Source organism: Phragmites australis, chromosome 5, assembly GCF_958298935.1.
Source record: "Phragmites australis chromosome 5, lpPhrAust1.1, whole genome shotgun sequence".
NCBI classification, from domain to species: domain Eukaryota; kingdom Viridiplantae; phylum Streptophyta; class Magnoliopsida; order Poales; family Poaceae; genus Phragmites; species Phragmites australis.
In genome coordinates this window covers 40,652,446-40,670,233 of record NC_084925.1, presented here as the reverse complement: position 1 = coordinate 40,670,233, position 17,788 = coordinate 40,652,446, and the positions used below count along the sequence as shown (strand labels likewise).

The following is a 17,788-nucleotide window of genomic DNA, read 5'->3' as shown; positions in this document are numbered from 1 at the left end:
TAGCTAGATTCCTCACGAAGAAACGGCATCGAGATTAGACAGCACTAGCAACGGTTGAAGTTGATTCCCTATCAACCCAACTAATTACTGTAACAGCCTTTTTTGTAACCATACCAATTTTGACATCCACAATGTGTTAATCCTGATGGCATATGCAATTTTGACTGTTTGAGTAATACCTCTCACCAACCGTACTTGATTATTGTAACATCTTTTTTATAACCACAACAATTTTGACATCCACAAAGTGTTAATCCTGAGGGCATCTGCGGTTTTGACTGTTTGAGTAATAACTCTCACCAACTGTGCCTGATTACTTTAACATCCTTTTTATAACCACAGCAATTTCGACATCCACAACGCGTTAATCCTGACGACATCTGCTGTTTTGACTGTTTGAATAATACCTCTCACGAACCACAATTGAATATTGTAACTTTTGATCATAAGATTTGGTATTTTCGACGGGTACCATGACTAAATTCTTATTTTCGACAAGATTTGGTTTAATGGACGTCCAGATGAACAATATCATAACCAGATAAATAATACCACGACCAAATGAACTGTTCCCTGTATTAGGCACACGGTGTGCCGAATATAGGTGATTTTCGGCACACCGTGTGCCGAATACATATGCTAGATTCGTGAATACAACAATATGTTGTTTATTTCAATAAATATGCTCAGGTATATTGTATAAATTCGTATTTTTGCCGTATAAGATATTACCTAGAAGTAGTAGTGTAGAACCAAACGATCATAAAATATTTGCTTCCATTTAAGATTACAGTACATAACCAGATATATCGACTTGTTGCAACAAACCTGCTAAATCCAAGGGAAGTAGTGGAGGAACTATTCTACCACTAACATTTTACTTGAACTACTTTATTTCTTTTATTGATTGGTTGTATAGTTCACAGTTATATTGCATCTATATTTGCATTTTTTTTAGCACTAATTTGACACAAGCTTCTACATAAGCTGTATATGCCTGAACGATGATCAGGAATAGCAACTGTGGTTTGCTGGGTGCTTCGGCACACGTCTTGCCTTCAAGGAAAGGACAATAACAGGGTACTTAGTCTTCACTTTCTGGAGGTGCTTTGCGACATTCTGCGCAAACATCTCAAAGAGATCGTCGAGTATATGCCCACCAAAATGGTGCGCGATCAGGGGCTCAACCACAGCCCTTATGCACCTGGCGACGTTGACACCGCTCTGAGCGTTGTCGAGCACGAGATCACCATCCGAGTCGTCATGGGGATCCCAGTTCGACTCGAAGAGCTGGATGTGGTTGATTTCAAACAACTCGCTCTGCTGGATCACCTCCCTCACTTCGTCGACCGAAGGCGCGTAGAACGGCAGGTTGAAGGAGTCCAGCTTCCCCTTCTCCACACGGCCCTGCAATGCATCAAGAAGCAAGAACTGGCCGGGTTCAGTATTTCAGTTCACGAGTGAATTTCAACAAACCTTTTTTATGCTGGTGTACGTGCGCGTACCTCTTGGACTAGGGACTGAACAGCTTGGGCAAGCAGCCCCCACATGCAGCTGACCTCGCCACGCAGTACGTCTTCGTTCTTCCTGCCCAGAAATGTCAGCACCATCTGGCCACTCGACACGAGCTCGTTGTGATGGAGCCTGAGGAACAGCGAGAAGTCCTCCTGGAACTGCTTCCGATGCAGCTTCACCACCGACGGCGGCGTGGTCTCCCAAATGTACATGTTGCCTTCGTTTTCAACCGTGCCTCTTGAGAGCTCCTCCGGTACCTAAACAGGAAACACGCATGCCACATATATAGTAGTTGTGCATCGCAAATGCTCATGTGCTCAGCATCGCTAAAAGCATTCGTATGTAAATGGTGGACACAGGGATTTGAACCCTGTGGATGGAATCGTACTCAGATACATCCACCACCACGCTAAGAGGTGATTCCCTAATTTGTGCATACCTTGGAGCGCCACATGAGGCAGTAGGAGGAGTGGAAAATGTGAACGCAGCGGTCAGGGAAGAGCCTGGTGTAGAAGGAACCCGGCAGCCCGGCGATGTAGTAAGGCGGCACCGCCTCCCCTTTCTCCTTGAACAGCTCCAGGGACTGGAAGACGAGGTTAAAGTCGTTGCCGGGGAGGTCGTTCAGGAAGAACTGCACGTGCACCGGCGGCTGCTGGTCGCCAAGCTCCTCACGGCAGTCGGCGATGGCGCCGAGCACCTCGGATACGACGAGGAGCGTGTTGGGCCCCGACGAGCAGCCGAGGTCGGCGACGACCATCGTGCCGGCGGGGGTGAGCGACGCGTGGGCCGCCTCCACGGCCTTGTGGAGCACCGGCCTCGTCTTCAGTATGGACTTCTCCTGATGAACGTGCACGTACGTCAAGGGCGCATGCCATGCATCAGTGAAAGTTTTTCGCATTGTTAACAACTTAACTATGCACGCGGAAGCACAAACCTGAAGCCTGGAGTTGGTGGCGTAGCTGGTCTCGCCGTCGCCATGGCTCATGTGGAGGTCGCGTTCTACCTTCATGGCTGCGCTAACGGCCCGGTACTTAACAACTATAGGTAGACAAGAACTATGACTATGAGTTAATACTCAGCTGGGTTGCCCTCGACACCACGAGTCCATGGACAAGGACGTAGAACAGGGAGGCGGTGAGGTGGTCCCTTTAAAGGGGGGTGTGGAATAACATGGATGCGCAGCGGAGACAATGACCCGGTCTGCCACAGGGATGGGCCATGGAATGCGAGGAAGGAGAGAGCGTGAGGTCAGGGGAGGTAAACGACACGTATCCGCGCATGCTCGGCCCATGGGCGGATCCATCATGATGCATGGGTATTCAATTGAATACCCAACTTTTTTGAAAAAAATTGAGTATATAGCACCTATACTACGTATATATATCTTTGCTGCTTCAATCCATCAGATCACTCAGTAAATTGTGAGCCCAAACTACTATCCATCCTCCGCTCGACCTATTAACTGAAGGGGAAAACCGCAAAAAAACTCTCAAGATTTCATGTATTTTTACAAGATAGAGGATCATGTAAGAAGACTAAAAAATTTTGTTTCATAATTTTTGGATTAGTAAATAATTAACTATGCATTTAACTCGAATTAATAAATGAGTTGCACGTTTTTCTTTTTTTTCAAACTTACTCTCCATGTAATATGATGCAAAGTATATTATTTTTGAAAACAAATTTAACAAAAGGTCTTATAATTGTCTCTAGTTTTTTTTAAGAATTTTTTATGAATTTTTTAAATTTTTTAAATTTTTGGACGTGTTTTTGCAACAAAATCAAACCTTTGGGGTTTTTTTTTTGGCAATAAAACAATTTTTGGAGGGGAAAGTTAAAATCTAAGTGACTTTTGAGGGGGGGTTTGCATTTTTCCCTAACTGAAAAGAGCCCACGTAGCAACAAACATCAGGAGCTTATGATATCTATGTTGTGACTGTTCAGTTCGGCAATCAGCAGTTGAACGTGAATTTTTTCGCAAGTTAAGGATATTGATATCATTAAACGCTTCCGAGTCATAAAGGAACACAAAGTTAAATTGTAATTTTCTTTAAATATTTTGTAATTTCTTTTAATTAGTTGAAACTTCTCTACTATGAACAATTTATACTTTAAAATTTACGCTACTATGGACTTCTTGTATTTTGGATTGAACATTTTTTTAATACTGAATACCCAATCGTCAAATCCTAGGTCCGCCACTGGCTCGGCCTGTCGCCCTGGAGGCACTTACGTTAAGTATGGTTAGTGGTGTACATGAGAACGAGATTAACTAATCAGTATCTACTGCCTACTTATATGTACGGACTGGTAGTTTTCTTATCAATTGCTTGGTTCTTTTTCTCCACTCCTGATGATGCAACGGTATATGTAGAATTGATTGCATATTAACATACTCGAATCTGACTATTCAGTCGAAATAAAAAAAAAATCTGGATGCCACGGAAAACAAACAAAACAAATACAGGAGTACAAGTGCAACCCTCCAGTGGCAAAAAATTGAACAGGGGTAGCTATAGCCCGTTGCATGCTCCCCAATGCTGAAAGCTGCATGCATTTGCACAGTCGAAGCACTGGCGTCGCAGTCGTGAACCACGAGGTGTCTCACCCCTGAAAGAGTTCCCCGATTCAGAATGCGAAGTACATGCACCTGCCATACGCGACTGTTAATCAAAATTCGCAAGAAAACTGACCACGGCAAGCTAGCTGCTGGTCTCATGGCAATCTCGGTCTCAATGGTTTTTTAGCCCGGATTTCATGAGAAGATCGACGAGATTCCAGCTGCTAATTGACGCTACCTAGCTCCTCTTGGACGGACCCCCATCAACTTGCGAAATGCCAACACTAATCATGTTGACTAATTGCTCATCTATATTATTTAAACGCCGCGTTCTTAGGTATCCACGTCAGCCTTTTTATGCGAGCCGTCGGATTACGCCAGCAGCTGCCGATATACATACATCAACCCACATATATCCACCGAATCACGAGTCTTCGAGCGTCTTCTCCGCTCGGCCGGCCCTCCGCCTACCCTGTCTACCCCACCACCACCAATTAGGTATTCATTAATGTATTTTGAAAATTATCTACTGTAATATGTCCACCTGTAGTATGTACTGAATAAATATCTAATTATCAATATCCTCCTAGCTGAACTTTGGTGATGTCCAATTGTATTGCAATACCTCATATTCTAATTTTGTGGTTTCATATCTTTATGCTCGGCAGCGGGCTATATGGCACGTCAAAAGGGCTACAAGGAGGAAGCACATTCGGCTGCATGCACAAATCTTAGGCATAACTGAACCCGTATCATCAGATTAGGTCTCTAGAATAGAACATTTGCGATGTCCGGAAGGAGTCGTTAATTCTTAAGTGGTCCACAGCGTTTCCAATGCAGGAACGAACATGCCAATGACACTACCATCGGAAAGATTAGTAAGATCACTCACACTAATAGCGTGATGAATCTCCTACAATATTTTGTCACGATAATACTTAATTAAAAATTAGTCTCTTTATCTTTTTTCTAAGGTTAGTGTCATTATACATAAAATTAGAAAAAAAGATAAAAATTATGTTAGTAGAAAAAAAATTATTTATGCTCCAAACTTATACCAAAATCCTATACATATATTAGTTTGATTCTTATACGTTTTGATCAATTATCAAAATCGTGCGTCAGATGTAGGCAACCCAATCAAAACTAAAATATGTTTGTCTTGATTGCGTATTGTGCTTTGGCGGCTGCCTGCTTGATACGATGATCTTGAGATATACAGTGTGTTTTGATCTATTATCTTACTAAGAATTTTGAATTTTATTTCATTATTTTTTATTATGAATTTTAGCTATTGATTAATTACATTTTACATGGACTCTTTATTTAGATATCTGATTTTTATAATAATTTTTATATGGATCTATATTTTTTCTATTTTAAACTCAATTTCAATTATTATTAATCTTATTTTATTTGGGATCTTTATTTAGATATTGCTTCCCAACCTGTTTAAAAATAGAATGTAACAAACCATCTAAATAGTATCCGAGCTAATTATTAGGACTATTATTTTTCTATAATCACGTCAATAATGATTAACCAAAATATCACCCTGATAATCTTGGCATATGTTTACTTATAGGATCAGAACACACGTCTTTACAACAAGCACATCATCACAAGACATAATAAAGAGCGAGTAATTAAATTGAGTTACAAGTCTTTAAGTAGATTTAACTTCACATAAAAAAAACATAATCTGAATATTTGCTAGAGTAGCTATGTAACGAAATAAGTGACATAACGATAAAAGATAGTGTCGGTGTATTCAGAACCAGGGGTCCCTAAGTCCCGAGACCAGGACGGTCATCCGCCACATGTCACCACCCTACAAGGTAAGAAGAAGCTAAGTCCCGGGAGAAGGTGCTCGGGGCCGCCGCCTCTGGTTCCCGAGCACCCTAGTTCCCCGATGATCCGCAGAGCCCAAATACCAAGAAGGAAGTGCTCGGGAGAGAGTGCTCGGGGCTGCACGTGGCAGCCCCCGAGGACTCGGTTCCCCGAAGGTCCCACCGAAGTGCTCGGGAGAGAGTGCTCGGGGCTGCACGTGGCAGCCCCCGAGGACTCGGTGCCCCGAAGGTCCCACCGAAGTGCTCGGGAGAGAGTGCTCGGGGCTGCACGTGGCAGCCCCCGAGGACTCGGTGCCCCGAAGGTCCCACCGAAGTGCTCGGGAGAGAGTGCTCGGGGCTGCACGTGGCAGCCCCCGAGGACTCGGTTCCCCGAAGGTCTCACTCAAGTGCTCGGGGCTGCACGTGGCAGCCCCCGAGGACTCGGTTCCCCGAAGGTTCGCGCAAGATCATTCGACGACCCGAAGGGTCCCGTCGTCAGGGTGTCATCCAGTCAAAGGCCCAATGCCGCATTTAATAGGCACGCGCGGCCTGACATCCTGACATCCTGATATCCTGACATTCTCAGCTGCCCACGCCCCAGTGTCAGACCCTGCCATGAACTGGCAGGGGGGGCGTGGGTCCATTAAATGCACGGGTCCCGTCCCGTTTCATCCGGGTGCCTCGGGATAACGTTGCCAGAATCGAAGCGCTCCGCCTGCCATCCTGCCCTGGCAAAAGAACAAGACAGGGTGGGCGCACCGGGCACCTCTGAGGCTGCCCGGTGGACCCCTTTATGGCGCCCGAGGGCTTCCACAGTGGCGAGTGGTCGGATGCGCGCCGCATTTCTCCACCGCCCCTGTCACTTCGTCAAGACGAAATGATTACGCCTTTCTCCGTGGCACCTTGGCATTCGCATCCCCTCTTTCCCATTCAGGATATGTTGAGGTCGGCGCGCCTATAAAAGGAAAGGATGGAGAACACGTAAAAGGCCCCCGACGAACCAGACCGAAGAGGGACCGGAAGTGTGTGAAGAAGAGGACGCATACGCTCGAACCAGCTCAAGCCAAGCTAGAACACGAGAGCCTCAAGCTCTTTGTAAACGGCTCTCCCCTTGGAACCAGATACATCCTTGAAGAATTCCCTTCAAGGATAAATATAGCGCTCACACAGGAGTAGGGTGTTACGCCTCCGTGCGGCCCGAACCTGTCTAAACCCCGGTGCACCCATTTTTCTCGCATTAGGGCGATCATCTCCCACCAGCCATCGCATTTGTTTCCGTTCCCGCTTATTTCCCAAACAAGCTTTTCCAGGATCATCCCCCCGGCCGAATCTCTAAAAGGGGGTCTCTCGGGATCCCTGCAACAGGAGTTCACCCTCCGACAGATAGGTAACATCATTTGCCCTAAAACACCACCCCAAAATAACAACACACGAGTAAAATATCACTACTCCTGCCCGTCATCAACATCAACGGACGTAAAGTAGCCAAAAACTAAATCTTCCTCACCTGAAAAGTAAACAAAGCACGTGAGTACAAAGGTACTCGTAAGGCTTAATTCATAATGGGCACTTATAAATAGCCCAACTTCAAAGAGAAGTCATATGGGTAATCAACAAGGACTCAGCTACAAAGGTTAAGTAACTCCATATACAAAAACGATTTGAACTCAAGTGTAAGCATCTACACCTAACCAAACACCTTTGTATCCTGAGACCATCAACATAACAAAGATATAACTTGTACCATATCAACTATTCATCAACATCACTAGTTATGTCCCAACATTCCATCACAACATCCTAATAACGAAACACTACGATTAATGTAAATAGACAGAAGCATACTCATAACCGAGAGCGCAGCAATTCGAATTGATCTTATACCTTGCAGGGGTACATCTTTACCAACACAACACAAGACCTATTCGGCTTGTGTCACCCGCTAAAATGCACACAAGGGGTACTCATGTCAACCTTTTTTAATTGATCCCTAATCGTTTGAACATGCACCTATAAGTACGGAAGTCCACTAGGGCTACTCCCAGAGCACACTAGTTACACCTAAAGGTGTGGAGGTAGATAGATCTACTCCCTGAGCAAAATAGATACATCTACAAGCATATTATGCCCACAACACATTTAAGATGTTACCTCTACAATTCTATTATGCCCACGATACTATAGCCAAAAGGTCACAGCTATAAAAGGTATTCGGCTTATCTACCATAATATCGATATGTGGTAAGTACGGAAAATGCTAAAATCAACTACAACAACGGATGGTGCTTAATCGATTCAAGTGAGCCTATAGCATCCGAGACTCTCTACTCGAGCTATCCCTATTGCCCGCCCGAATCTTGTCTCGTCCTCACTAACTTACATATCCCATCAGCATTATTGTATTTGTGAAATAAGAGTAGGCCCTAAGCTCATGAACGATGGTCGAACCACCGCTCGACTTATATCGATGACCTAAGTCTTGCTAATCATTACGTATTCATTCTAAGTTAGACCATTGAGTACTATACCCAGAATTACAATAGATTAAGAGATAACAATACCAAGTAACGTTAAGTATCCCATCTGGGGAGTACGTTCGCAAGAATAAAACTCAAAGGAATTGACAATGTAATGCAACAATTAGAATCTACTCCCCAAAACCCAATCTCGACTAACTATCATGCATGACATACATATAACATATTTTTATCAAATTAAAGACAACATAGGATCAACATGTAACGGATGCAACATGCTTAGATGCTTAACTTGGTGCACAATTACTTCACACACAAAATTACAATCAGGTTGCAACTCAAGAATACTCCTGTCGCTCTCCAGTTTGTCGATCGCTAAAAGGAAGAACGGTGCATCACAATCAACGTGACGAAATGATATGAAAAATGCACCAAATGCCATGAAAAATTAATGGAGAATGTGGTACTGAATAAAGATCAAAATACAACAAAATTCACTCGGATTGAAGTACACATGTTCATGGTATAAATAATTTATTTAAGGTCTATAAAAAATACCTTAATTAAGCTAACTATCAAGATTAAATGAGCTTCAATAATTTAAACAACACTTTCATACCAACGTATATTTTTTCTAGATAGAACTGATCATAACATGAATTGTCCAAGTGGTTTCATAATTTTAGGACATAGTATTAATTAACAGTGATTTAATTAAACTAAAACTATTTTATTTATTAATTAAGTATCAGAAAGTATTTCAGGAGTTCCAACATTTTTAACATGTAGCTCATAATCATACAAAGCTAACGCAACTAGTTTCAAGATTATTTGATTTCGTATGAATTAGTTACAAAATATATAAGCTATTAGCAAAGTAAACAGAAAGGAAAATCGTCTGATAAACAGTAACTTCGGAAGTTCTGATCTTCGGGTCGGAACATCCCGTGTTTTACAAAACAAGGTTCTCGGGTTGTAGCTCTATTCAATCATAAGTTCCAGTATAAAATTCAGAACTTCCGATCGGGTCGGATATTCCAGACTTATATGAAAACGAGGCTCTCAGTTGGGTTAACTCAAGGTTAACTAGAAGTTCCAATCCAAAATTCGGAACTTAAAAGTGCATCTAAACCTCCCATGTGAGTTTTGGGTAATTGATGACAAACTATTAATGGACTAATGAGTTTATTGAGGTTATGAACAAGTTTTAGTCCCATTGAGAAAGTTAAATAATGTTGGTGTCCCTCAAAAAAAAAAGAGAAGCAACATGTAATCACTCAATAGATTTTATTTTATTTTATTTTTGAATTTGAGTATAGGTATGTCATTCTATCAAGAGGGATGTGTTTAGATTGACTTGAAGATACCTCAATGCTCAAATGACTTTTTTAGTCCAAAGATGGGAGTCACAAATCACCCCACGAACACCGGGTAGTGCTTAGTCTTTGTATGAATCCGGAGTCTCCAGGTTGACCCGGATACTCTAGGTTGGCCAGAGTCTCCGAGTTTAGCTCTAGCAAGGGGTGTTCGGTTTGGTGTTGGAGTCTAACCTGGAGTCTCCAGGTCGGCTCGGATACTCCGGTCTCCAGGTTGGCTCGGATACTCCGGGTGGCTGGAGTCTTCGGATGTTGCTCCGGCAGAGGTGCTTGGCTTGAGTCAATGTGTTTCACCCAGAGTCTCCGGTTTGATCTGGATACTCTGGGTTCTGTTGTCTATCCGGACCCTCCAGGTTGGGTTCCGGACAGGTCTCTCGGCTGAGCGTTTTAGTACCAACTCGGAGTCTCCAGGTTAACCTAGATACTCCGAATTAGTACAAAAATAACTGTAAGGGCTAGTTTTGGGGGGATATGTTTAATTACCCCCTCACCTTCACAAGTAGAAGGTTTGGATTTTGGTGAGACTTATGCTCCCGTAGCTAGGCTTGAGTCAATTCGCATATTACTTGCTAATGCTACTCACTATGACTTCAAGTTATATCAAATGGATGTGAAGAGCGCTTTTCTTAATGGACTAATCTCCAAATTAATATTTGTGGAGCAACCACCCAGATTTGAAGATCACAAGTATCCTCATCATATGTATAAACTCCATAAGACGCTCTATGGGCTTAAGTAAGCACCTAGAGTATGGTATGGATGTCTTAGAGATTTTCTTGTTAAATAAGGGTTTGAGATCGGCAAAGCTGATACTACTCTTTTCACTAAGAAAGTTGATTATGATTTATTTGTTTGCCAAATATATGTTGATGATATTATATTTGGTTCCATTAATTAACTTTTTGTGAATAATTTAGCAGGATTATGACTAAAAGATTTGAGATGCCAATGATGGGAGAGTTGAAGTTCTTCCTAGGATTTCAAATCAAACAACTCAAGGAAGTCACATTCATATGTCAAACCAAGTACATCAAAGATATGCTCAAGAAGTTTGACATGGAGAATGCCAAATCCATCAAGACTCCCATGCAAGCAAATGGACATCTCGATCTCAATAAAAATGGAAAGGATGTGGATCAAAAGGTATATCGCTCCATAATTGATTCTTTACTTTTCCTTTGTGCTTCTAGGCTCGATATTATGATCAGTGTGTGCATGTGCACAAGATTTCAAGCTACTCCAAAAGTGTGCCATTTAGTGGCTGTTAAGAGAATTCTTAGATATTTGGTTCATGCTCCTTACCTTGGCTTATGGTGTCATAAAGGTTCATCATTTGACCTTATCGGCTATTCGGACTCCGATTATGCCAGTTGCAAAGTGGATAGGAAGAGTACCTCCGAGACTTATTAATTCTTGGGTAGGTCCTTGGTGTTCTGGTCCTCAAAAAACAAAATTATGTAGCCCTATCCACCACCAAAGCCGAGTATGTTGTTGTGGGCGCTTGTTGTACTCAACTACTTTGGATGAGGCAAACCTTTAGAGACTATGGCTACAATATGACCAAAATTGAACTTTTGTGTGACAGTGAGAGTGCAATCAAAATAGTCAACAATCTCGTGCAACACTCAAGAACCAAACATATAGACATCTGATACTATTTCTTGAGAGATCACTCAACTAAAGGGGATATCGATATTCGCCGTGTGAGAACTGAAAAATAACTAACCGATATCCTCACAAAGCCACTAGACGAGCAAATGTTTTGCGGGTTGAGAAGTGAGCTAAATATCCTAGATTCTCGCAACGTGGCTTGATATATTGCATACAGTTAATTGTTTTAGTGTTGTAGGTTTGATAGTTAGAAGTTCGCAAAAATTCCCTTTTTTTAGTGCTATTTTCAAAAAGATTTGATTCTTTGATCTTATGGTCAAATTTTACTACTTGTGATCATTGTTATGTATTGTTGTTTGTTGACTGAGCACAAGTGGTAAAAATATCTTATATATCCAACTACTCAATCTCTCAAAGATCTGCATCAAATCTCAGCTCTAAATTCCTATTTTGTCAAGTCCAGAACCCGAATAGTCCGGACTAGCCCGGAGTATCCAGATTCTGGAAGTCCTCAGCATCACAACCATCTCTGTCGAGTTGACAGAACCCGGATACTCTGGGTTCACCTAGATACTCCGGATTCTGTCACTCAACCCGGAGGTTCCGACCTTCCCTCCAGGTGACCCCTCTTGGGTTGCTTTTATTTCCCAGCCCAAAGACTCCAAGTCCACTTGAATACTCCGGGTAACTCAGTCTTTAGCCTCAACCCGAGGAGTTACCCTTTTACTCTATCTCTTTCACCTCCTCTCTCTTCCTCCCACCACGGTGACCTCTCCTCTGATGATTTCAAAGTTCCAGCATGGGATTTCCAAGTTTTTCGACAAGTGACCTCATCTCTTGGTCGAATTCTCCAGCCCTCCCTCCGGATCGACTTCGGGTGCTTCATTTGACCTAAAGGTACATCTTAAGACCGGTTCACCCGATCTCTCAAAGCCATGCTTTAGAGTCGAATCCCTTTGATGAAGATGGCCCCTATCCTTCCTAGTATCACATATCTTAAGGGCATGCAATTTTCTTGGTTTAATCTCTCAAACCCTAAGCATTTTCCCCGGGGTTGGGCAACCCAGAGTCTCCAGGTTGAACCGGGTACTCCGGGTTGTGCAATCTTTGTTCAATCTATTCTTTGTTCCTCAATTCAATTCGTGCGTAATCTCTCTTGTATCTCAAGCATGTTATCCATGTCTATCTCAGAGAAGATCAAGATGAACCATGATAAGTTTAATTCTCAAACCTATCAAATGAGAACAAATGCTAGGTTTGATCCGCAACCTCAAAGCGATGTTCCTCCGCGACCGACTGAGTTTGGTGGATATGGCAGTGGTAGTGGACAAGGTCACATCTGCAAGGCTGTTCGGAAGGTGCCGGCCTCATCAGCTGGTATCCGTATTGGTGAGGCGGGCCAAACCACCAATGTGCCTCATGGTGATGCTTTGCCACCAAGGGGAGGAAAGGGTGCTATAGGTACAGACAGAGGGAAAGGCAAGGCTATTGCATTAGGATCTAAGAGATCATGGTGAAGAAAGTGATGAGCAGCAAGAAGAAAGGACAAATGTGCAACCTTTAAAGCTTCATCGACCCTACAGTACAACCACTTTATCTCAGATGCCCAGAAGGATGGAGGATTAAATGAAAAGTGTCGGTAGGGTCAAGAAAGAAAGAGATGAAGATCCCTTTGATTATGAGAAGAGTATGATAGATCATCGCTTTTAGAATGACTTTCAGACAGATTTCTATAAAAGCATGATTCTCAAGAAGAAGAAGTCAGTCGCCCCAATGCAATAGATTGACTGGGACTACATGGCAAGTAAGGATGATCCTACCTTCAATGAGGTCATAGTAGCTTGTGAGGACAAAAGGATCAAAAGTATCATGGGTTTGAAGTATAATTGGAGTGTTGAGGTCATAGCCCAATTTTATGTCACACTCCACTATGATCATAAGGAGAACCAAACAATGTATTGGATGATAGAAGGAGACAAATATCAGATCAAGTATAGTAACTTTGGTCGCTTGTTTGGATTTGATATCCGTGACACTAGCAAGACCAAAATCCATGTTGAGTAACGACTCTCGTCTGAAGAAATGGATTTCATGTATGAAAATCAAGGAGAAGTGACTTATGGCACAAACAAAGGCATGAGGCCATTCTAAAAATGCCTCAATTTCTTGTTCCATGCTACTCTCACTCCTAAAAGTGGCGATGCCACTACTGTTCAAGGGATAATAAGAAATCTGCTTGCTAGGATGTCCAATGAGAGTGATCCTTTTAGTGTGGCAGATTTTATATGGGAAGAGATTCATACTACATCACTCACACCTAGCAATAGTTGTGCCTATATCCCCTACATCATGTACATGATCGAGAAAGTCATAAAGAAAAACTTCTTCAAAGAAGTAAAGCTTGAGCCTTATAGAGTGAGATTGGTTAGCTCAAAATAATCTTCATCTTTGCCACCTTCTCCTCCAAGGTTAACTCCTAGTGCAGCACAAAGGGCAGCACTGAGGCGTGCATCTTCCTCTCATAGCTCATCATCCTTTATCAAGAGCGCTCTCAAAGCAATTTTTAATGTTTGCACTCATAATGCTGTGAATATAAATGAACACAAAGATAAGACCAATTTGAGGTTAAGGAAGATTGAGGAAAGGCAAAAGGCTATTTATGCTAATTTAAGGATTTAGCCTTATTACTCTTCGATTGCCTCCGAAGAAGAAGTAAGCGAACCGGAAGGTTTTGACAACCCATGGGCTTGTTATGATGAGGCCCAAGCTGCTGCAGGGGGTGCTGAAACCTCTCATGCTCAAGAAGAGGAAGAAGATGTGGGTAGCGCCGAAGAAAACTCTTCGGAAGATGATGATGGCAACGGAGATGGAGATGAGGACTATGAAGATGACAGCGAGGAAGAAGACATCTTTGCTTCTCTTTTTTTTTCGTTTCTTGATGCCAAAGGGGGAGAAAAATCCTGTGTCAGTTCTCTATTCTGTTCTGCCACCAACCCAGAGTCTCCGGGTTGACCCAGAGTCTTAGGGTTAGGCAATGTCTTGTCTCCGGGTTGACCCAGAGTCTTCGGGTTAGGCAATGTCCTGTCTTATTTATCCGTTCAAACTCTGTATCGCTTCTATTGGACATGTAAGACTATTGTAATATGTGTGATGAACCATGTGGTGTGCTTGTCGTTGAACTTTAATTTGTAAGAACTTAAGTATGTTAGTGTGATGCTATGGGATGTTTGGTATAATGTTTGTTTCTCTATTTCTTTTATTATGTGATATACCATACCATACGTATCATGTATTATCACTTTCACTCACACTCTTTGCACCTCACGGATGCTAAGATATAGGGGAGCTCAAATTCAAATTTATCTAATGCACATATTTAGTAGGAGCTCACATATATCTTAGAATTCAAAATCTTTATTTCAAATATCTTTTTTCAACTTCAATCGGGTTGTCATCAATCACTAAAAAAGAGGATATTGAAAGTGCATCTAGGCGCTCTATGTGGGTTTTGGATAATTAATAACAAACGATTATGGGACTAATGAGTTTATTTAAGTTATAAACAGGTTTTAAGTCCTATTGAGAAAGTTAAATGACGTTGGCGTCCCTCAAAAAGAAAAGAGAAGCAGCACATAGTCACTCAGTAGATTTAATTTAATTTTATTTTTGAAATTAAGTATAGGCGTGCTGTTCTATCAAGAGGGATACGTTTAGATTGACTTGAAGATGTCTCAGTGCTCAAATGATTTTTTTAGACCAAAGATGGGAGTAACAAATCACCCCACGAACACCGGGTAGTTCTTAGTCTTTGTCTGAACCCGGAGTCTCTGGGTTGACCCGGATACTCTGGGTTGGCCGGAGTCTTCGAGTTTAGCTCCGGCAAGAGGTGTTCGGTTTGGTGTTGGAGTCCAAACCGGAGTCTCCGGATTGGCCCGGATACTCCGGGTGGCTAGAGTCTCCGGGTGTTGCTCCGGCAGAGGTGCTCGGCTTGAGTCAAAGTGTTTCACCCGGAGTCTCCGGGTTGACCCAGATACTCCAGGTTCTATTGTCTATCCGGACCCTCCGGGTTGGGTTCCGGACAGGTCTCTCGGCTGAGCGTTTTAGTACCAACATGGAGCCTCCGGGTTAACCCAGATACTCTGAGTCAGTACAAAAAGAATCGTAATGGCTAGTTTTGGGGGGATAGGTTTAAATACCCCCTCCTTCATATGCTGCTAAACCAACTCGAGACAAAAGCATTCAAAGCCACCTTAGAGCCCTCCTACTCCTCTAGTGCATTAAATCTTGCAAGTATTTGAGAGTTAGGTTGGGAAAATGAGATCGAGTGCTTGTGAGCATAAATCCATCTTTAAGCATTTGAGTTCATCATCAAGCCGTCGTTTCGTGTTCTTTACTCTTGGAGCTCCAAGCTCCTAGATGGTTAGGCGTCACCTAGAGAGCACCCAAGCTTGTGAAGTGTCCCGGAAAGTTTGTGAAGGTCATCCTTGTCTCTGCAAGGAAAGAGGAAAGTTGAGTAAGCCCTAAGCTTGATCTTCGTGGTCGCTCAGTGAGGATAAGGGTTGAGAGAGGTCCAGCTCTTTATGAGCACCTCAACGGAGACGTAGGATCATTGGATCCGAAGTTCGGGAAACAAATTCGTGACTCATTTGCTTTCGTTGTTATTTTAGTTGATTCTATGTGATTTACCTTGATCTATGTGTTTGTGTGTTTCTAGCTGCAGGTGAAGTGTCAAAAGGCTTACATGCAACCTTATGAACATGTGGTAACACTTGAAATCAATTAGAATTGCTTAGAAGTTCATAGCCTTCGATTTCCTGTCTTTACTCGGACTATTCAGGTTGTGCCCAAAACCTTCGGACCCCAGAGTATCCGGTTTGACCCAGAATATCAAGACTGTTTAATCCGCTGCAAAGTTTTAATTTTCAGGAAACGCCTATTCACCTCCTCTAGGCGACATCACGTACATTCAAAACTTCTAATGCTTCCAGTTTGCCTAATTTCATGAAGAAACCAAGGTTGATTCGATTGCATGTCTCACTAATTCAAAGAAAAGGTGGTTTTGCACTAGTACATGGGTTCTAGTCTTCATCCAACAACGAAATACACATGAACCCCTAGCTCTTTCTCATCCATTCTCCTCCTACTATCTCCATTTCATCAAGAACGAAATGGTGCTTCACAACCTCGCAAACATAGCTCCAAGACCATCCAAAAACTAACTAAAACATGTATTGCTACTAAGGAACACTAGAGACTTACCCTAGGTCCTTTGCCAAAGGTTGTGATCATCAATTTGAGGAAGAATCAGAGGTAAAAACTTGGAGAAGGGAAGAAGGCTTGCTGCTGTAATTGTAGAGCAAGGTGGTGACAAAAATGATTTGGGAATCACCCAAAACCTCATGTATGCAAGAGATTTTTTGGTGGATAGAGAGCTAAGAACATGGGGAACACCATGACAACACATGCATACCTCGAATCCTTGCTCTTGAAGGGGATATTTGGGGGAGAATGAGAGAGGGAGGGGGAATGCTGCTCTTCTCTGCTCTTTGGCCGGTTGGGAGAGTAAGAGGAGTGAGGGAGAGTGAGTGAATTTGGGGCTGCTGGTGAAGGGAGAGGAGGAGGTGTAAGCCGGCCAATCTCAATGGACCCCACATGTTAGAGAGACAAACAAAATTACAACTGGAAAACAATTCTATTCCTCATAAAAAATCCTTCTCTCTTTTATTAACCCAAAGAAGGTCCTCTAATGCCCAAAAAATTAGTAAAATAAATGCACAGCGATTACAAATGAGATGAACCCATTTTATATAGATTCACCGGACACGCTTATGCGAGACCATTAGGCTATAACATAACTTGAAGAATTTTTTAGCAACCATATGAATTAACAATACTCAACAATGTCTAACAATTAAACATAATGCTCATGATTAATGATTATACATAATACATGATTATGAAATGTGATGTGATATAGAACTGCTAATTTTTCATAATTTTTAATTCTAAATTTAGCTATTTATTAATCGTATTTGATATGGACTTTTGTTTTAATCTAGACCGTTAGATGTTCATGATAATGAGTAGTCTAGATATTTCTCTCTTTATATCGATTAATGTGGTAATTTTTAGACTTGAGAATGAACTAGAGGCACCTTTTAACATTTAAATAATTGTATAATAGATGGCAAAAGCTTGCTTGTTCTGGAGACTTCGAGTGGTATGTTCGCTATTGAACATCGCAGTTGCAGAGCACGAGAGCATATCCATTTATAGGCGTAGCCGGCATGTCCAAGCAGTAGTTGACACTCTTGAAAAGGAGGGCAGCAAGGAGGAGCGTACTGTCTATTTATTCCCGACACCATTCCATACAATAGTGTGAAGTGTGAACACGAATGACTCCACACACACACACACACA

The 17,788-nt window shown here is 42.3% G+C and overlaps 1 protein-coding gene across 1 annotated transcript; it reads right to left on the bottom strand.

The window, feature by feature from the left end:
* Window positions 1–739: 739 nt before the first annotated feature.
* On the bottom strand, window positions 740–2,641 carry LOC133919683 (anthranilate O-methyltransferase 2-like). Its single transcript, XM_062364154.1, has 4 exons — window positions 2,450–2,641; window positions 1,955–2,353; window positions 1,506–1,772; window positions 740–1,407 (listed from the first exon to the last, which is right to left on the bottom strand). The coding sequence occupies exons 1-4, from the start codon at window positions 2,522–2,524 to the stop codon at window positions 1,009–1,011; spliced, it is 1,140 nt and encodes a 379-aa protein (XP_062220138.1). The 5' UTR covers window positions 2,525–2,641; the 3' UTR covers window positions 740–1,008.
* Window positions 2,642–17,788: the final 15,147 nt, after the last annotated feature.

What these genes read in the sequence shown, in the direction of transcription:
- LOC133919683 (XM_062364154.1), bottom strand. Translation starts at nt 2,524, where the DNA reads ATGAAGGTAGAACGCGACCTCCACATGAGCCATGGCGACGGCGAGACC. An exon ending in GCCTCATGTGGCGCTCCAAG is followed by an intron (nt 1,773 to 1,954) that starts GTATGCACAAAT and finishes TTTCCTGTTTAG; the next exon opens with GTACCGGAGGAGCTCTCAAG. An exon ending in TTCAGTCCCTAGTCCAAGAG is followed by an intron (nt 1,408 to 1,505) that starts GTACGCGCACGT and finishes GATGCATTGCAG; the next exon opens with GGCCGTGTGGAGAAGGGGAA.